Consider the following 21,540-nt stretch of genomic DNA (forward strand, 5'->3'; position numbering starts at 1 on the left):
AACCTGCAAAAATCCAAAAAAGGCAGTCACACATGGCTGCAAAGGAATTTGAGGACTGTATAATATTAAAAGAAAAGACTTATAAATTTGCCAGAAATACAAATTAACCTGAGAATTGAAAGATTTTTAGAATACAGCAAAGGAAGGCCAAGAAACTGATAAAGGAAGGGAGAACAGAAAATGAATGCAATCTAGCAAAAAAGCATGAAAACAGACTGAGAAAGTTTCTATACTATGTATAAAGAAATAAAGAAAGCATTTGGCGAAGGCAAATGTGGGTCCAATGCAGGTAGTCAGGAGAATTCCTAATGGGGAATAGGGAAATGGCAGAGAAGCTAAATGATTACTTTGTGTCTGTTTTCACTGAGGAAGATGCAGGAAATCTCCCAGATGTAGAGATCGAAGGGACGAGGGAGAATGAAGAGTTGAAGGAAACTAGTATCAGTAAGAAAGTTGGATTGGAGAAATGAATGGAACTGAAAGTTGATAAGCCCCTAGGACCTGATATTTTGCAACCAAATTGTTGAAAGAGGTTGCTATAGAGATAGTGGATGTATTGGTGATTATCTTCCAAAGTTCCATAGATTCTGGAATAGTTTTTGAAGATTGGAAGGTAGCAAATGTCACCCCACTATTCAAGAGGGAAGGAGAGAGAAAACAGGGAACTATGGACCTTGTTAGCCTTACATCAGTGGTAGGGAAAATGCTGGAATCTATTGTAAAGGATGTGATAAGTGGACATTTGGATAATCATGATCCGATAGGGCGTAGTCAGCATGGATTTACAAATGGGAAATCATGTTTGACAAACGTTTTGGAGTTTTTTGAGGATGTTACGAACAGATTTGAGAAAGGAAAGTCCATGGCCGTAGCATATTTGGAGTTTCAGAAGGCTTCATTATAAAGTCCCCCACAGAAGTTGATTAGCAAAATAAAAAGCACATTGGATAGGAGGCAAAATACTGGCATAGATTAAAGATTGGCAAACAGGTAGAAAACAGAGTAGGAATAAACGGGTCATTCTCGCATCGGTCGACTGTGGCTAGTGGGGTACCACAAGGTCAGTACTAGGGGCCCCAACTGTTCACAATCTATATTAATGATTTGGACCAAATGTAATATTCCAAAGTTTGGGAATGATACAAAGCTAGATGGGAATGTGTGTTTTGAGGAAGATGTAAAGTGGCTACAGGAGGCCACTTTACAGACTTAGTGAGTGGGCAAGAACATAGCAGCTGGAATATATATGGAAAAATGCGGAGTAATCCATTTTGGCAAAAGGAACAGATGTGCAGAGTATTTCCTAAATGGTAAGAATTAGAAAGTGTAGATGTACAGAGGGACCTGGGTGTCCTTGTCCATAAGTCACTGAAGGCTAACATGCAGGTGCAGCAAGATATTAAGATGGTTAATGGAATGGTAGTCTTTATCGCAAAAGGATTTGAGTACAGGAGTAGTGAGGTTTTGCTTCAATTGTGTAGGAGCTTGGTTAGACCTGGAGTAGTGTGTGTTGTTTAGGTCCCCTTCCCTCAGAAAGGATATTAGTGCCACAGAGAGAGTGCAACATAGATTCACCATACTTGTCCTGGTGTTGGTGGGACTGTCTTATGAAGAGAGATTTGTCAAACTGGGTCTGTAATCTCGAGAGTTTTGAAGAATGAGAGGTGATCTAATTGAAACCTACAAAATACCTAAAGGAATGGACAGGGTAGATGCAGATAAGATGCTGCCCTTGACTGGGGAGTCCTGAACCAGGGGACACAATTTCTAAATAAGGAGGAAGCCTGCGATGAGGAGAAATTTCTTTACGCAGCGGGTTGTGAGTCTTTGGAATCTCAGAGAGCCGTGGAAGCCCAGTCACTGAGTGTGTTTAAAGCAGAGATTAATAGATTTCAGATTAACAATAACGTGAAGGATTATGCGATAGTGGGTGTAAAGGCATCGAGGTGTTTGATCAGCCATGCTTGTATTGAAGGGCGAAGCAGGCCCTATGGGCTGAATGGCCTACTCGTGTTCCTATGTTGGAATTCACTGGAATTTGAGCCATGTGACAGGGGATGTGATTTGGGCAGACTGAACTGTTTCCCGATTCACAGATGCTGCCATTTTTTTCCCAACATTTCCTGTTTTTATTTTAGCTTTTCGGCATTTGCAGTATTTTGCTTCTGTTTTAGTTTATATCAGAATGTTACAGTGAGGGGTGTGGGGTATATCAGAGTGTTACAGTGAGGGGTGTGGGGTATATCAGAGTGTTACAGTGAGGGGTGTGGGGTATATCAGAGTGTTACAGTGAGGGGTGCAGGGTATATCAGAGTGTTACAGTGAGGGGTGTGGGGTATATCAGAGTGTTACAGTGAGGGGTGTGGGATATATCAGAGTGTTACAGTGAGGGGGTGCAGGGTATATCAGAGTGTTACAGTGAGGGGTGTGGGGTATATCAGAGTGTTACAGTGGGGGGTGTGGGATGTATCAGAGTGTTACAGTGGGGGGTGTGGGATGTATCAGTGTTACAGTGAGGGGTGTGGGATGTATCAGTGTTACAGTGAGGGGTGTGGGATATATCAGTGTTACAGTAAGGGGTGTGGGATATATCAGTGTGTTACAGTGAGGGGTGTGGGATATATCAGTGTGTTACAGTGAGGGGTGCATCAGGGAAAGAAAGATTTACATTTCTATAGCACCTTTCATGACCTATGGACATCCCATAATCCATCATCAATCCGGGCTCCTGGATTACACCAATATCACAGCCACAGCTACAACTTGCAGCTGAGAGCCATTCAGCTTAGTAATGAATAAACAAAGTCTCACCCACCTCTCCACGCTGTACACAGCAGGTAAGAGGGAGCCAGTCAGTCCCATCTGGCACACTGAGACCTATGTATGCCTCCATATATACAGTGCTGCTGTATATATGCACACACGGTGCATAAAAGGGAATGATTCATTCTGCTCCTGCACAGTTAATGAACATGACAGTACCAGCTTTTTATATGTAGAACACATTTTGGATAAAGGGGAACAAGTCACTCACATCTTGCCATGTGCAACTTGTCTTTCTCAATAATGGTTCCAAATATCAGGAAATATTCACAGCGTCATAGAGGTTTACAGCATGGAAACAGGCCCTTCGGCCCAACTTGTCCATGCCACCTTTTTTTTTAAGCCCCTAAGCTAGTCCCAATTGCCTGTGTTTGGCCCATATCCCTCTATACCCATCATACCCATGTAACTGTCTAAACGCTTTTTAAAAGACAATTTTTAAAAAATGCTTTTTAAAAGACAAAATTGTACCTGCCTCCATTACTATCTCTGGCAGCTTGTTCCAGACACTCACCACCCTCTGAGTGAAAAGAATTGCCCCTCTGGACACTTTTGTATCTCTCCCCTCTCACCTTAAAGCTCTGCCCTCGAGTTTTAGACTTCCCTACCTTTGGGAAAAGATATTGACTATCTAGCTGATCTATGCCCCTCATTATTTTAGAGACCTCTATAAGATCACCCCTCAGCCTCCTATGCTACAGAGAAAAAAGTCCCAGTCTCTCCAGCCTCTCCTTATAACTCAAACCATCAAGTGCCGGTAGCATCCTAGTAAATCTCTTCTGCACTCTTTCTAGTTTAATAATATCCTTTCTATAATAGGGTGACCAGAACTGAACACAGATACACAAGTGTGGCCTTGCCAATGTCTTGTACAACTTCAACAAGACATCCCAACTCCTGTATTCAATGTTCTGACCAATGAAACCAAGCATGCTGAATGCCGCCTTCGCCACTCTGTCTACCTGTGACTCCAGCTATGAACCTGTACTCCTAAATCTCTTTGTCCTTCTCATCAGGAACCAAAGGGCTGATAACAATCCATTTAAATATGTGGAAGTGTTATATTTAGTGGTTAGCACAGCGCCAATGGCTTGGGTTCCATTCTGGCCTCGGGTCACTGTCTGTGTTGAGTTTGAACATTCTCCCCATTTCTGCGGGGGATTCCTCCAGGTGCTCCGGTTTCCTCCCACAGTCCAAAGATATGCCGATTAGGTTGATTGGCCGTGCTAAATTGCCCCTTGGTGTCATGGGATTAGGCTAAATATGTAGAGTTACGGGGATAGGGGAGGGGTGGGCCTGGGTGAGATGCTCGGTTAGAGATTCGGTGCAGACTCGATGGGCCGAATGGCCTCCTTCTGCACTGTAGGGATTATTCTCTGATTAGTATGAACCAAATGTGTTAGATTTCAAGAGGGTTCCAGACGATGTGAGTGACGGGTTTGGTCCATTGGATTTGTATAAATAAGTGTGAGTTTGATGGGATTTGGATTGGCTCAGATTCTGAGGGATTGGAGAAGTTTTGAATGATACATTTTGAGACTGATTGAGAAGCATTTTTGTCCATTTTGTTCACTTTCTGCGCCACAATCACGGCTGCACTTCAATAGTACCTCATGGTGGCAAAGCACCTTGGGGTGTCCAGAGTCTGTCCTTCATTGGAATTCTAAGCGATGGAAATGATCAAGAAAGGATTTGATCCATTGGAATTTTATATAATGAAATTTAATTGATCACTGTATGGAATGGGAATGGCCAGGAGATTCTATAGAATGGAAGGGATCCGTTGGGATTCTATACAATGGAAATATTGGACAATGAAGTGAATGGGAAGGGATTTGATCCATTGTATTTGATTGGAGTGACTGTGGAATAGTTGACCTATTGGAATTAGATGTATTAGTGTTTGTTGGAATATACCGGTATTTGCTGTAGGATTGTTCTCTGTGTTCTCTCTTGTGCCTCGAAAGCATTCACTCCGTTACAGTGCTCCAAGTTTGGAAGGTGCCACAACCTTTATTGAATAAACAACTCTGTTTCTCTCAACAGTTTAAAAGGATGCTGAACCGAGAGTTGACCCAGCTGTCTGAAATGAGCCGTTCAGGAAACCAGGTCTCTGAGTTTATATCCACAACGTTTTTAGGTGAGTGAAGCGTAATGCTCGGTATTTGTGTAAAGCCTATTCCCTGTTTTTAGTTATCAGCTGTGACTCGGTGTTGAACATTTCCTCACCTCTGAGTCAGGAGATCATGAGTTCGCATCCCCACTCTTAATACTTAGACCCATCATCTGGAATTAAGAATCTACTGATGACCATGAAACCATTGTCAATTGTCGGAAATACCCATCTGGTTTACTAATGTCCTTTAGGGAAGGAAATCTGCCGTCCTTACCTGGTCTGGCCTACATGTGACTCCAGAACCACAGCAATTTGGTTGACTCTCAGTTGCCCTTGGGCATCTAGGGATGGGCAGTAAATGCTGGCCAACAAGAGACGGCCATGTCCCACGAATGAATTTTTAAAAAAAGAAATCCAGGCTGACACTCCCGCTGCAGTACTGAGGGAGCGCTGCAGTACTGAGGGAGCGCTGCAGTACTGAGGGAGCGCTGCAGTACTGAGGGAGCGCTGCAGTACTGAGGGAGCGCTGCAGGACTGAGGGAGCGCTGCAGTACTGAGGGAGTGCTGCACTGTTGGTGGCCCTGTTTTGCTGATGAAATGTGTAAACAAAGCCCCCATCTGCTCTCTCACATGGATGTCAATGATCCCATGGCTATTATTGCAAAGAAGACCACGGTCATTCTCCCTGGTGTTGTGTCTAAAATTGATCTCTCAACCAGCAACTGAATCATTTATAGGAGTTTTCTGTGCACAAACTGACTGTTTCTACCGCTGGAGTCCTCATCCATGCCTTTGTTAGCTTTAGACTTGACTATTCTAATACACTCCTGGCCCTCATCTCACTTGCACCCTCTGTAAACTTGATGCCGTCCATAACTCTGCTGCTTGTGTTCGATCTCTCACCAAGTCCCATTTCACCTCTTGCCCTGTGTTCCCAATGCTGGCTCCCGGTCACAGGACAGCTCGATTTTCAAATTCTCGTGCTTATTTTTATGTCCCCCTGTATCCTCCTCCTTCCCTATCTCTGTAACCTCCTCCAAGACCACAACCTTCTGAGATATTTGCTCCCTTCAATTTTGGTCCCTTTGACATCATTGATATTAATCATCCTATCTGGTCACGCCTTCAGCTGCCGGGGTCGGAAGCTCTGGAATTCCCTCTCTAAACCTCTCCCACCCTCTGCCTCTCCTCCTTTCCGACTCTTTGTAAAACTAATTCTTTCTTTAACTAAGCTTTTGGTTACCTGTGCAAAAGTCTCCAATTGGGTTAAATTCAGTTTCCTGCTGTGAACTTCCCTGGGACATGTTAAAGGTGCAATGACATGAGCAAAATGTCACTGCAGACAAAGTGAGGTGGCAGATAAACTTACCTCAAGTTTCCGGCATTTCTGAGGAGAGTTGGGGGAAACCATGCTGACACTGTAGAGAAAGGAGAATTAATCAAAGGTTGAGATTCCAGGGAAGTGTAGATAAACTTGAATAGATTGTTTGGTTTAACCACAACCTAAGTAACCAGAGGCTGTCAATCTAACCAGCAAGCCAGTCCATCACCACTGAGGTTAAATTCTGGCTGATGTTTCCACTTGTTTGCAAGTCCAAAACGCGAGGCTATAAATCTTGTCATAGAATCATAGATTCCTACAGTGCAGAAGGAGGCCATTTGGCCCATCGAGTCTGCACCGACCACAATCCCATCCAGGCTCTATCCCCATAACAGTTACCCTAGCTAGTCCCCCAAGGGGCAATTTAGCATGGCCAATCAACCTAACCCGCAAATATTTGGATTGTGGGAGGAAACCGGAGCACCCGGACGAAACCCATGCAGACATGGGGAGAATGTGCAAACTCCACACAGACAGTGACCCAAGCCGGGAATCGAACCCGGGTCCCTGGCGCTGTGAGGCAGCAGTGCTAACCACTGTGCCCCCCCATATAAAACAGTCACTAATAAATCCAATTGGGAATTATTCAGGAGACCCGTCTTTACCCAGAGAGTGGGGAGAATGTGGAACTCACTCCCGCAGGGAGTAGTGGGAGGTGAATAATGTGAATGTATTGCAAGAGGAAGCCAAATGAACACAAGGGAGAAAGGAATAAAGGATTTAGCAACCAACAGGGTGAGCCAAAGTGAGGTAGGAGGAGATTCAAGTGGAACATAAATATCAGTGGGACCAAATGGCCAGTTGTAAATTCTGTGCAACCCAAATGTAGTGTCAGCAACAACCATCTGCCATTTGATTTCATTTTCTGCCCTATTCTGTTTAACCCTGCTGATGTCCTACACAGAGATCCTTCACCCAGATTCAGCAATTTAAAACAAAACACTTCGTGATTTAAGCATCTTAATCAGGGGTATGTTAACACAGTAATGGCCTGTGTTCTATGTACACTTGACCAGGTTCTCCACCCAAGAGTTGCTTGGAGTGAGTTGGCCATGCAGCATCAAGGAGGCAAGTGCAGGATGAGTTCCTTTCCTGTTGATGTTTGAGGGAAAGATTGGAGCCGATACCCAACCGAGAATTAAACTTCCAGTTTGGTTCACTTTCTTAGCTTTTCCAAAAAAAATGTGGTTTGATGAACATTATTTTGGCCAGGACACTGGAGAAAATCCTCCTTCTTCTTTGAATAATGCAAGCACATAATTTGGATTTATGAAGCACCTTGAAAAATGTCCCAAGGTGCTTCAGAACGGTGATTATCCGACAAAATTCAACACCAAACCACATCATGAAATATTCGGGCAGGCCAAAGGTCAGAGTTGAAGGAGCGGTTTGAATGCGTGTTACAGGCATCGAGGGATTTAGGGCATGTGGCATGCGGGTGTCCATAGAGTAACAGATGCCACCATGCCAGGCCACAGAATCTTCTCCCTCAACTTCCTGTACCTCACCGATCTGGTCACACTGCTTCGTGGTGCTGGACGGTGGGCATAGCCTGGCTGCTGAACTCTGGAGGACGTCTCAAATGGGCCTGATTGTTGCCCCGCCCTCCCCCCCCTGTGCATCGCTGAGGTGCCCTGAGCCTACAATCCTGCAGCTCCATCTGGTGAAATATTGCACATGGCAATCTCGCCTCAGCTCAGTTCACCTGACCTTGTGCCGTGGTATTTGGGAGGTTACTTGTTTGCAGTTATTTTAATTTGTGTTCTAATCGCCTCTTCTATCCCAAGACAAACCGCATGAAGTGGAAATCCCGCGGGTAAGCCCGAAAGACAAACTGGACGCCATGACGCACATCACCGGATTGAGACACAGCACGAGCATCGCCTCCTTAAAGGACGTTCCACGTTTCGGGGTCAAATCTGACCATGAATTTGAGATAGAGCGGGTAAGCGCAAACTAACCTTTTACACTTTTTCACTCATCATCCTTCTCCCTCTGTCAGTGAAAGTGAAGTGGGCAGTGAGGTTGTGTTTTTTAAAGTTTATTTAAAGTCGGCTTACATTAATACTGCAATTTTGATTTGATTTATTACTGTCACGTATTAACATACAGTGAAAGGTATTGTTTCTTGCGCGCTAGACAGACAAAGCGTACCGTTCATAGAGAAGGAAAGGAGAGAGTGCAGAATGTAGTGTTACAGTCATAGCTAGGGTGTAGAGAAAGATCAACTTAATGCAAGGTAGGTCCATTCAAAAGTCTGACAGCAGCAGGGAAGAAGCTGTTCTTGAGTCGGTTGGTCCGTGACCTCAGACTCTTGTATCTTTTTCCCACCGGAAGAAGATGGCTCCAGGGTCTTCAGGATCGCCAAATCTGTAAGAAAGTGAATTAAAGCATTGTTAGAGAGTTTCAAAGAATTAGAATGAAGTTTTAGAAGCATCAAATGAGAGTAAAAGATAGAAATAGGAGGCATGCTGGGCACAGCTTGCAAGACGTTGCCTCGCAACCCCCTCTTCGCCACACCCCGGCGCCTGTTCAGGTACACTGAAGGAGAATTTAGCACGGCCAATGCACCTAACCAGCACATCTTTCAGACTGTGGGAGGAAACCGAAGGAAACCCATGCCGATGGGGAGAACTTGCAGATTCCACACAGACAGCAACCCAAACTGGCAATAGAACCCGGGTCCCTGGCACTGTGAGGCAGCAGTGCTAACCATGCTGCCAAATTTAAATTTCACCATCTACTATGGTGGGATTGAAACCCGGGTCCCCAGAGCATTACCCTGAGTTTCGGGCTTACCAGCCCAGTGACAATACCACAACACCACAGCCTCTCTCTATTTAGATATTGGAGGTAACTCTGCTCAGATAGAGAGTAAATCGCTCTCTACAGAATCTACGCTGCCCCCATCAAACACTCCCAGAACAATTTTATAGGATATTTACTGGTTTGTGGTATTAGTTGTATTTTTATCTGTATAATGCATCAACGGTGTAGACAGTGTATAAAAAACATTCACTGGGATTCTTGTAGTAAATGGTAGGGTAGGGTAAATGGTAGGTTTAGAATTTATTCCATGTTTTATCTGAAACATCTAAAGCCATAGCGTGGGATTTTCCAGCCGCGCTCGCTCCAAGACCGGAAAATCCCGCCCAAGATCAATGGACCTTTGCGTGATCCGCCCCGGCCAGCTACGATTCCCATGGCGGGCAGGATGGGAAAATTGCGCCCCGAATGTCCGATTCTTTCAGGAACCGAGGATGAGAATACTTGCCCAATGTATGCTGATCTCAGAAGCACCTCCTCAACCCCTCCGATATTTGTAAATTACCAGCCTATTTATCCAACATCCAGTGCTGGAAAGACAGAAATTTCCCCCATCCCTTCTACACAAGTCTGAAAGACGTGCTGGTCAGGTGCTAAATTCTCCCTCAGTGTACCCGAACAGGCGCTGGAGTGTGGCGACTGGGGGATTTTCACAGTAACTTCATTGCAGTGTTAATGTAAACCTACTTGTGACACTAATAAATAATATTTTAAATTTTAAACTTTTAACTGCCTGGAACTCTAAAGCTCTAGAACTCCCTCCCTAAACCTCCCCACCTCTCTCCACCTTTTAGCCGCCTCTTACCACTTAACTCTTTCACTGAACTTTTGATCATCTGCCCAAATATCGCCTTGTGGAGCTTGGTTTATAAAGCTCCCATGCAGCACTCTGGGATGTTTAGTGACCTGGATTATCCAATTGTCGGAATTCCACTGCAACCATAACTTCCCGACTGGATGCTGCTGCACTTTTCTTGTCAGTCCCTCTGGGTCCAGCTTTGACAGCGTCGCGTCTCTCGGAGAAATCCATCCGGCCTCAGCAGAGTCACTGAAGACTGGGGCCACCCCCTTTTTACAGCACTAGCTGCCTTCTGGTAAATTTAAATATCCAGTTTGAATATTAGTGACTGGGTTGGGTGGGTGGGTGAGTGGGAGGTCAGGTCAGAAAGAAACTGACCAACACGTCACAATCTGCAAAGTTCACTGACTAAAAAGCACTTAAATTCCAGTTAACTTTAACATAGAAACTTTAAAATAGAATCCCTACAGTGCAGAAGGAGGCCATTCAGCCCATCGAGTCTGCACCAACCACAATCCCACCCAGGCCCTATCCCCATAATCCCATGCATTTACTCCTGACTCTAGGGTCAATTTATCACAGCCAATCCATCTAACCTGCACGTCTTCGGACTGTGGGAGGAAACCAGAGCACCCGGAGGAAACCCACGCAGACACGGAGAGAACGTGCAAACTCCACACAGACAGTGACCCAAGCCGGGAGTCGAACCCGGATCCCTGGCGCTGTGAGGCAGCAGCGCTAACCACTGTGCCACCGTGCCACCCGAGTTGCATCAACAGTTGCATCTAAATAGCACCTTGAACATAGTGGGTCAAATATTTCCGTTTCTGGATTGTCAGAAACAGCCCCCCCTCCCAATCGTGTCCCATTGAGGTCAGAGGTTGGTCAGGTCAAGAGGTTAGTCAGGTGGTCAGGGGAGGACTGGGGTAGTCAGGTTGGGGAGGTCATTGGGATGTCGGGAGATTTGTTGGGTCGGGGGGGGAAGGTTTTGGTCATGGGGAAGATGGGGGGGTGAGCTGGTCGAGGGGGGTGTGTGCTGATTGGGTAAGGTGGTAAATTGGGTGGGTGGGTGTCGGGCGAGAGTGATTGGGGATCAGTTGCGTAGCGACACAGGAGTTAAACCAAATTTTAATCCGTCTCGCATTTCCTGGGTAACGTTTCCCGGAATTATTCATGGGAACAGTCTGAAGTAACCAACTCTAATTTAGACTCTGAGACATTCATGGAGGATGGTGGGGAATTTCCGCTCGGACGTTCCCGAGCAATTCCCACACAGGGCCCCATATCAGAATTTCCATAGGGTCCAAGTATACATCTCAATTGTACGTCCAGTCTCTGATGATCCAGAAACCAGAAGGTTTGACCGGTTATGTTAAAGGTGCTATATGAATGCAAGTTGTTGACATTGCTGCTGTAGTTAACTGGTTTTTAATTAGTGTTTAGTCAGTGAACACTGGAGATTGGGAAGTGCTGGTCACTTTCCCTCTGCAGCAACTGGCATGAATGGTCTGCTTTTTCAGAACTATCTGTAACTAAATGTATCAAGTGAACATTGTATATCCTACTGTACCATTTCAGTACGTTATTAATAAATAACGGCACGGTGGCGCAGTGATTAGCACTGCTGCCTCACAGCGCCAGGGACCCGGATTCGATTCCTGGCTTCGGGTGACTGTGCGGAGTCTGCACATTCTCCCCGTGTCTGCGTGGGTTTCCTCCGGGTACTCCGGTTTCCTCCCATTGTCCAAAGATGTGTGGATTGGCCATGCTAAATTAACCCTTTAGTGTCAGGGGGATTAGCAGGGTAAACACATGGGGTTACGGGGAGAGGGCCTGAGTGGGATTGGTATTGGTGTAGGCTCAATGGGTTGAATGGCCTCCTTCTTCACTGTAGGGATTCTATGCTCTTGTCTCCTTCTTGTGCTCACCTTGATTTTGCCGCTCTGTTAAGTTCAGAAGAATTATATCGTGTTTGGAGTGGACCTGAGTTCTTTCAAAGCTGCAAGCCGAATGGTTTAAGTGAACACTGAGTTCATGTGAGAGACAGAGATTCTGGCTGAAGTTATTTCTGTTACAGATGTTTTCCCTCTTTCTCTGTATTTGTTTCTGAAGGTGACACTGAAGATTGAGGCTGACAGGCGAAATGTGCCAGAGAGGCAGAGACACAAACCAGGAATGTGCAGCAGATTTATACAGCTAGATAAATATAGTGCTTTCCATGTAACTACAATGATTCATTTATTAACCAATTGCTTTTCCAGGAATTGAGAAATATCAACAATTGGGGTCTGGATGTCTTTAAATTGGGAGAGTTTTCCAACCACCGGCCACTAACTGTTGCTATGTACGCCATCTTTAAGGTACAAAAAACATGTTTGAATATATTTTGTAGGTGTTTTTAAGATTAAAGTTATTTTGGAGTTTGCTTGGTAAATTCCCATGGCTGGTGATTCATGTGAATCCACAGTGTGGATCTCGGATAGAGTCAGGTGGACCTCATTGGTCTCACCCTGTTCTTCCATTAGTAAAGTTTATTTATTTATTAGTCACAGGTAAGACTTCCATTAACACTGCAATGAAGTTACTGTGAAATTCCTCTAGTCGCCACACTCTGGCGCCTGTTTGGGTCAATGCACCTAACCAGCACGTCTTTCAGACTGTGGGAGGAAACCGGAGCACCCGGAGGAAACCCACGCAGACACAGGGAGAACGTGCAAACTCCACACAGACAGTGACCCAAGCCGGGGATCGAACCCGGGTCTCTGGCGCTGTGAAGCAGCAGTGCTAACCACTGTGCCGCCCCGATTGCAGAATGTCAAGGCAGTGCTGGAAACTTTTCTATTTCTAAAAAACCTCCTCCACTTGTATCCTAGCTGCCTTGTTATAAAGGCTAGCATTCCATTAACCCTGTTTTTTTTATTATTTATTGTACATGACCATATTACACTTTAGTGATCTGTGTACAGGGATCCCTAAATCTTCTGGACTTCTGCTCTGGACTTTATAACATTTAGATAACGTTTATCCACATTTTGGTCCAAAATTGATAAGCACACACCATTGAAATCAATCTGCCAAATTATACCCACTCACTGAGTCCATCAACGTGTCTTTGTCATATTGTGCTCCCATCTACTCTTCTTACTGTTCCACAAATCTTTCTGTCATTGACAGACTTAGCACCTTCGAGAGTCATATATCTATCTAATAAATGACAAGGGTCTCCCCGAAAATACTTGCTTTCTGACCTTATGCACCTTATTGCCCATCGCTGTGTGATTTTGCAACTTGAGTACAACCCCCTGCTAAATAGGCAGCTCCCAACCACCTCTGACACTCCTGATACCTTTAACCCATTCTTCTCATCACCCAATAGATTCTCAATTGTCTTCAAGTTGTTTTGAGCTAGAATAGGACAAGAAGGTTATTGCTCTGCTATTTTAAGTATTTTCCTTCACAGTGTGGGCCTGTGCCCAAAGGAAACTGGATTCAGGCTGTTACAAGAACATTCCACAAGCATTACAATCTCAAAAGCCATTTTTTAAAGCGGCATCTAGGCCTTTTGGTTAAGATGCAAATGAGATCAAGCCTTGGAGGAGGTGCAATGCCTGCTCCAATCAGCTTGGATCAAGTAGATCAAGCCCAAGACAGGACGCAGCCAGCCTGTCTTGTCAGCTTGGATCTGGAATGTCTCACTTGTTGAGACTTTGAATTGGACTTTTTTTTGGGGCGGCATGTTGGCACAGTGAGGTTAGCACTGCTGCCCCACAGCACCAGGGATCCGGGTTCAATTCCAGCCTCGGATCACTGTCTGTGTGGAATTTGTATGTTCTCCCCATGTCTGCGTGGGTTTCCTCCGGGTGCTGCAGTTTTCTCCCACAGTCCAAAGATGTGCTGATTAGGTTGATTGGCCATGCTAAAGTGACCCTAGTGTCAGGGGATTAGCAGGGTAAATATGTGGAGGTTACAGGAATAGAGCCTGGGTGGGACTGTGGTCGGTGCAGACTCGATGGGTCAAATGGCCTCCTTCTGCACTGCAGGGATTCTATTAATTCTATGAGACAAGACCTACAATTTTGTTACAGTCCCAAACGAGGGCCCCAAATTTGGTACAATCCGGTTAAGGATCAGTAACATTTCTTTGTTGCTAAAGTAAATAAAATTTGAAACCCCAGTTCCTTACTAAGAGAATAAAGTCACAAGATTCCATGGTCTTAAACAAACAGAAGAACTTTTACTTGTCACGAGTCAATAAAGCTAAGTCAATACTACCTACAATATTAAATACAGAATTAACATGCGATAAACAAGAATTAACTGTGGTTGAACATCCCGCAAACGGCACACCAAATGTCAGACACAACCAGGATAGATCCCACAAATGTTCTCAGCAACCCATCCAGACCTCTGTAATCGCTGTGGTTCATGAAATCTGTATTTTGAGGATCTAGCCTCTCATTTTGCTCAACAGCAACTCGCAGTGACTGTTCATTTTTCAGTTTCTCAATCTTTTGTAAAGACTACATCCCATTGGATTGAAAGGGCTGCACTCCACCACAATTCCAGCTCTCCTAGCCAACACCCGCTGCTTACAGGTCCTGCTTTGCCCTGAGTGATAGCTTCATGGAGTTATCAGTGAATCACTGCCATGATGACAGCATTTTTGCTGCTGTATGCAGAACAACCACTTCCCCTGAGCCCCAACTCTCTGCAGTGCACGGAGCTACCGAATGGCTCCCGGGCCTTCTCCAGCCCCTGCCCCCCTCAGGAACATGGCACTAATGGCAGCACTTCAGCTGCATGGAGCCAACTTTCCTCTTTGTCTGCTTCTGATTAATGACACATGACCTTTCTGAATTCTCCCAATAGGAGACCTCCCCCCCCCCCCCCTGTTCTGGGCAAGCTCCAAAGGTACCCAGGCGGGTAGATTTAAACCTTAAACATTACAATCTCCGGTCAACTGAAAGCCACCCCCATAAGTGCTCACACAGAAGAATCCAAAAACTATGGATTTAACCTCAACACACAACCAGAGAACCCTGGACTGGGCTTCCACTGAGGTATTAGTGGTGAAGGAGTGCTATCCTGCTCCCTGCTAAACCTTCTCACTCCAACTCCTGCAATTTTTGGAATTCATTACCAATTTTCTAGCCAAATTTTGAAGTAAATCATGTCAGATTTTCCAAATTGATTGACTGTATGCTGTTGGAGAAACCCAATTATTCATTCGATGTCCGATCTTTGATTTCACCCTTGAAGGATCGAAATCTCCTGAAGGTGTTTAGGATTCCGGTCGTAACTTTCATCACCTACATGCTAACGCTGGAAGACCACTACCGTGCTGACGTGAGCTACCACAACAATTACCATGCCGCAGACGTGATGCAGTCCACGCATGTCTTGCTGCGGTCACCAGCATTAGAGGTGAGTGTCTGCTGGTGTGGAATGTGGATTCCACATCACAACCACAGGGGGATGATTTTATTTCATTTTTAGCATTCTTGGTTTTATGAGCATTGTTGTCAAGTCCAATATTTATTACCCATCCCTAACTGCCCTTCAGAAGGTGATGGCGAACCATCTAAAAAAAAAAGTCTTTTAAAAAAAAGTTTATTTATTAGTCACAAATAGGCTTACATTAACACTGCAATTAAGTTATTGTGAAAATCCCCTAGTCGCCACACTCTGGCGCCTGTTCGGATACACTGAGGGAGAGTTTAGCACGGCCAATGTACCTAACCGGCAAGTCTTTCAGACGGTGGGAGGAAACTGGAGCACCCGGAGGAAACCCACGCAGACACGGGGAGAATGTGCAGACTCCGCACAGACAGTCACCCAAGCCGAGAGTCGAACCTGGGTCCCTGGCGCTGTGAGGCAGCAATGCTAGCCACCGTGCCACCCCTGCCATCCATGTGGTGACGGTATTTCCACCTTGTGACTTTGAGAATTCCAGGACTTTGAACCCAGTAACAGAATATTGCGCTTCCTTCAAACTCTCAGGAGAAGCCAAGTGAAAATTCACTTGAGGTATTTTGTTGTTAACTTGGGTGAAATTACGGCCCACAACAACCAAAACTGAAATAAAGTATCGGGCTGTGGCAGTGACGTGAAACCACATTTGGGTCTTAACAACAACTTGCATTCATATAGCGCCTTAAACAAAGGAAATCTCCCAAGGCATTTCACAGGAGTGTAATCAAAAACCTTTACACCCAGTGACATAAGGCATTAGGGCAGATAGCCAAGTTTGGCCAAAAGCCACCCGACAGAAGTTTAGAAAATTATGAGGTTTGGATAGAATGAATAGACGGAGTCTTTTTCCCTGGGTAGAAATGTCACTTACTAGGGGACAGAGGTTTAAGGTAAAAGGGGGAAAGTTTAAAGGAGATGTGAGAGGCAAGTTTTTTTACACAGAGGGTGGTAAGTGCCTGGAATGAGCTGCCAGAGGAGGTGGTAGAAGCAGATACAATCGCCAGGTTTAAGAAGCATCTTGACAGATACACGTGGTATCTGTACTGATTCGAGTGAAGGCAAGCGTTCAGGTGAGGGCAGCAGAGCGGTGACACTGATTGGCTGTTGCAGGTAAGATTTGCATAGGTGCAGTCACTGCGACCAGAAGGTGGTTTGTGGAGGAACTGCTGTAAAGGGACAGATAAACCCCAAACACTACTTCAGTGTCTCCTTCCCTACCTCCTCCTCTAACCAAGCAGGGGAAAGGTGAGTTGAGATTATTTTATCCTTTTTACCTGTATAAGGGCAATATGGCAGCTAGGGCAATGGTATGCTCCTCCTGCCAGATGTGGGAAATTAGGGAGCAATCTAGTCTCCCTGACAACTTTGTCTGCAGGAAGTGTGTCCAGTTGCAGCTCCTCACAGACCGCATTGTTCGGTTGGAGCGGCAGGTGGACACACTGCGGAGCATACAGAGAGTGTGATAGACACTAGTTGCAGGGAGGTTGTCACATCACAGGTTCAGTCAGGTAGATGGTGACTGCCAGGAGAGGCAGGCAGGTAGTGCAGGAGTCTCCTGGGGCTATTCCCCTTTCAAACAGGTATACCATTTTGGATACCATTGAGGGGGATAGCCTGTCAGGGGAAGATACCAGCAGCAGCCAGGTCTCTGGCACCACACTTGGTTCTGCTGTGGGATAGGGTCGGGCAAAGAGCAAGCAAGTTGTGGTAATAGGGGACTCGCTAGTTAGAGGCACAGACAGGCATTTCTGTGGCTGCGATCGAGACTCCAGGATGGTGTGTTGTCTTCCTCTTGCCAGGGTCAAGGACGTCTCTGAACGGTTGCAGGACATTCTTAAGGGGGAGGGTGAGCAGCCAGAGGTCATTGTACACATTGGTACCAATGACATAGGTAGAAAAAGGGATGAGGTCCTGAAGTGTGAATGTAGAGAGTTAGGCAGAAGGCTAAAGTGCAGGACCTCGAAGGTGGTAATTTCTGGACTACTGCCAGTGCCACGTGCTAGTGAGAGTAGGAATAGGAAGATTAGACAGGTGAATGCGTGGCTTGAGAGCTGGTGCAGGGGGGCGGGGATTTAGATTTTTGGATCATTGGGATCTCTTCTGGAGATGGGCTGTCCTGTTCAAGAGGGATGGGTTGCACCTGAACTGGAGGGGGACTAATATCCTGGCAGGGAGATTTGCTAGAGCCACTCGGGAGGGTTTAAATTAGTTTGGCGGGGGGGTGGGACCCAAAGCAGTCGGGAGACAGAAGAGAAGGTTGAGGACAGCACAGAAGTTAAAGAGAGCGCATTAAATAATAAAGGCAGTGTCAGTAATCCTAGTACCAGACAGATCAGGCAAAAGCAAGACATGTCCCGAGTTCATGTGCCTTGCCCGTCAGGCCTCTTGCATTGAAATAAATGCAGTTTAATCTGATCTTCCCTTGCTCTCTGTCTTGCTTTTGCCTGATCTGTCTGGTACTAGAATTACTGACGCTGCCTTTACTATTTAATGTGCTCTCTTTAACTTCTGTGCTGTCCTCATTTTTGGGCAGGTGACAGAAGTGTTAGTGAGCGATCACTTTGGGACAAGTGGCCATAATTCCATTAGTTTTAAGATAGCTATGGAGAATGATAGGTCTGGCCCAAAAGTTAAAATTCTAAACTGGGGCAAGGCCAATTTTGATGGTATAAGGTAAGGAACTTTCAACAGTTAATTGGGGGAGTCTGTGGGAAGGCAAAGGGACATCTGGTAAGTGGGAGGCTTTCAAAAGTGTGTTAACCAGGGTTCAGGATAAGCACATTCCTCTTAGAGTGAAGGTAAAGGCTGGTAGAAGTAGGGAACCCTGGATGACTCGGGATATTGAGGCCCTGGTCAAGAAGAAGAAGGAGGCATATGATATGCATGGGCAGCTGGGATCAAGTGGCTCCTTTGAAGAGTATAGAGGGTGCAGGAATAGGGTTAAGAGAGAAATCAGGAGGGCAAAAAGGAGACATGAGATTGTTTTGGCAGGTAAGGCAAAGGAGAATCGAAAGAGCTTCTACAAATACATAAAGGGCAAAAAAGTAACTAGGGAGAGAGTAGGGCCTCTTAAGGATCAACAAGGTCATCTATGTGTGGATCCACAAGAGATGGGTGAGATCCTAAATGAATATTTCTCATCAGTATTCACTGTTGAGAAAAGCATGGATGTTTGGGAACTTGGGGAAATAAATAGTGATGGCTTGAGGAGTGTACATATAACAGAGAAGGAAGTGCTGGAAGTCTTAAAGCGCAACAAGGTAGATAAATCCCCGGGACCTGATGAAGTGTATGCCAGGACATTGTGGGAGGCTAGGGCGGAAATTGCAGGTCCCCGAGCAGAGATATTTGAATCATCAATAGTCACAGGTGAGGTGCCTGAAGATTGGAGGGTGGCAAATGTTGTGCCTTTGTTTAAGAAGGGCTGCAGGGAAAATGCCTGGGAACTACAGGCCGGTGAGCCTCACATCTGTAGTGGGTAAGTTGTTAGAAGGTATTTTGAGAGACAGCACGGTAGCACAGTGGTTAGCACTGCTGCTTCACAGCTTCAGGGACCTGGGTTCGATTCCCAGCTCGGGTCACTGTCTGTGCGGAGTTTGCACATTCTCCCCGCGTCTGCGTGGGTTTCCTCCGGGTGCTCCGGTTTCCTCCCACAGTCCAAAGATGTGCGGGTTAGGTTGATTGGCCAAGCTAAATTGCCCCTTAGTGTCCCGGGATGCGTGGATTAGCGGGGAAATATGAGGGTTAGAGGGATTAGCGGGTAAATATGTAGGGATATGGGGATAGGGCCTGGGTGGGATTGTTGTCGGTGCAGACTCGATGGGCCAAATGGCCTCTTTCTGCACTGTAGGGGTTCTATGGTTCTATGGAGACAGGATCTACAGGCATTTAGAGACACAAGGACTGATTAGGGACAGTCAGCATGGCTTTGTGAGTTGAAAATCTTGTGTCTCAAATTTGATTGAGTTTTTTGAAGGGGTAACCAAGAAGATAGATGAGGGCAGTGCAGTTGATGTTGTCTACATGGACTTTAGCAAGGCCTTTGACAAGGTACCACGTGGTAGGTTGTTGCATAAGGTTAAATCTCAAGGGATCCAGGGTGAGGTAACCAAATGGATACAAAATTGGCTTGATGACAGAAGACAGAGGGTGGTTGTAGAGGGTTGTTTCTCAAACTGGAGGCCTTTTACCAGCGGTGTGCCTCAGGGGTCGGTGCTGGGTCCACTGCTATTTGTCATTTATATTAATGATTTGGATGAGAATTTAGTAGGAATGGTTAGTAAGTTTGCAAATGACACCAAGATTGGTGACATAGTGGACAGTGAAGAAGGTTATCTAGGATTGCAACGGGTTCTTGATCAATTGGGCCAGTGGGCTGACGAATGGCAGAAGGAGTTTAATTTAGATAAATGCGAGGCGATGCATTTGGTAGATCAAACCAGGGCAGGACTTAGTCAGTTAATGGTAGGCCGTTGGGGAGAGTTACAGAGCAAAGAGATTGAGGGGTAGAGGTTCGTAGCTCCTTGAAAGTGGAGTCCCAGGTGGATAGAGTGGCGAAGAAGGCAGTCGGCATGCTTGGTTTCATTGGTCAGAACATTGAATACAGGAGTTGCAATGTCTTGTTGAATCTGAAGACATTGGTAAGGCCACACTTGGAATACTGTGTACAGTTCTGGTCACCCTATTACAGAAAGGATATTATTAAATTAGAAAGAGTGCAGAAAAGATTTACTAGGATGCTACCGGGACTTGATGGTTTGAGTTATAAGGACTGGGACTCTTTTCCCTGGAGTGTAGGAGGCTGAGGGGTGATCTTATAGAGGTCTATAAAATAATGAGGGCATAGATGAGGTAGATAGTCAATATCTTTTCCCAAAAGTAGGGGAGTCTAAAACTAGAGGGCATAGGTTTAAGGTGAGAGGGGAGAGATACAAAAGTGTCCATAGGGCCGAGTTGTTCACACAGAGGGTGGTGAGTGTCTGGAACAAGCTAACAAGCTGCCAGAGGTAGTAGTAGAGGTTGGTACAATTTTGTCTTTTAAAAAGCATTTGGACAGTTACATGGGTAAAATGGGTATAGAGGGATATGGGCCAAACGCGGGCAATTGGGACTGGCTTAGGGGTTATGTAAAAGGGGCAGCATGGACAAGTTGGGCCGAAGGGCCTGTTTCCATGCTGTAAATCTCTATGACTCTATGATTAGGCAGGGAATAGAGGGATACAGACCGTGTAGAGGCAAAGGGTCTTTAGTTTAGAAAGGCATCATGTGTTGGCGCAGGTTTGGTGGGCCGAAGAGCCTGTTCCTGCGCTGTACCGTTCTTTGTTCAAAGAGAGAGATTTTAAGGAGATCCTTCAAAGAAGAGTGGACAGGTTTAAGGAGGGAATTCAAAATATCTATGCATTCATGAGATTGTGGGCATTGCTCGCTGGGGCAGGATTTATTGCCCATCCCTAATTGTCCTTGAGAAGATGGTGGTGAGCTGCCTTCTTGAACCGCTGCAGTCTGTGTGATGTAGGAACATCCACAGTGCTAATAGGGAGGTAGTTCCAGGGTTTTGACCCAGTGACAGTGAAGGAACAGCGCTATATTTCCAAGTCAGGATAGTGAATAGTTTGATGGGGAACTTGGTGGTCGTGGTGTTCCTGTGTGCCTGCTGCAGAAATGATAGGTTTGGGATGTGCTGTTGAAGGGGCCTTGGCAATTTGCTCAGTCATCTTGTAGTTGGTACATGCTGCAGGCACTGGGTGCCAGCCGTGGAGGGAATTAATGTTTTAACATGAGGAATGGGGTGCCAAGCAAGCCAATCAATTCCAGAACTTCTTGTCTGGGCAGCTGAAGGTGTGATCACCTATGATGGAGCAATGAAGATCAAGAAATTGCAAGGGGCCATAATTAGAGGAGTGTAGAGAGGTTGGAGGGTTTTGGGGATCGGAGGGAGTTACAGGGGCAGGTAGAGGCGAGGCCCATGGAGGAATTTGAAAATAAGACTATTGTATCCCCCAGGCCCTGAACCAATGTTGGTAACAAGCACAGGGGTAATGGATGAATGGGGCTTGGTACAAGTTAAGCTCTGCGGCGCAGAGCGAAGACATGTTTTTGGACCTCAGGTTTCGGAACATTGTG

At 45.7% G+C, this 21,540-nt stretch overlaps 1 protein-coding gene across 7 annotated transcripts in view; it reads left to right on the forward strand.

Moving 5' to 3' along the window:
• LOC144479625 (3',5'-cyclic-AMP phosphodiesterase 4C-like) overlaps nucleotides 1-21,540 on the forward strand; it is a 330,099-nt gene that overhangs the window by 289,304 nt on the left and 19,255 nt on the right. For all 7 annotated transcript variants that reach the window (XM_078198561.1, XM_078198559.1, XM_078198565.1 and 4 more), the window contains 4 exons: nucleotides 4,870-4,963; nucleotides 8,108-8,265; nucleotides 12,207-12,305; nucleotides 15,205-15,369. In XM_078198561.1, coding sequence (XP_078054687.1) covers nucleotides 4,870-4,963; nucleotides 8,108-8,265; nucleotides 12,207-12,305; nucleotides 15,205-15,369 — 516 coding nt within the window. The remainder of the gene's footprint in view (nucleotides 1-4,869; nucleotides 4,964-8,107; nucleotides 8,266-12,206; nucleotides 12,306-15,204; nucleotides 15,370-21,540) is intronic.

Source organism: Mustelus asterias, chromosome 26 (assembly GCF_964213995.1).
Source record: "Mustelus asterias chromosome 26, sMusAst1.hap1.1, whole genome shotgun sequence".
NCBI lineage: Eukaryota > Metazoa > Chordata > Chondrichthyes > Carcharhiniformes > Triakidae > Mustelus > Mustelus asterias.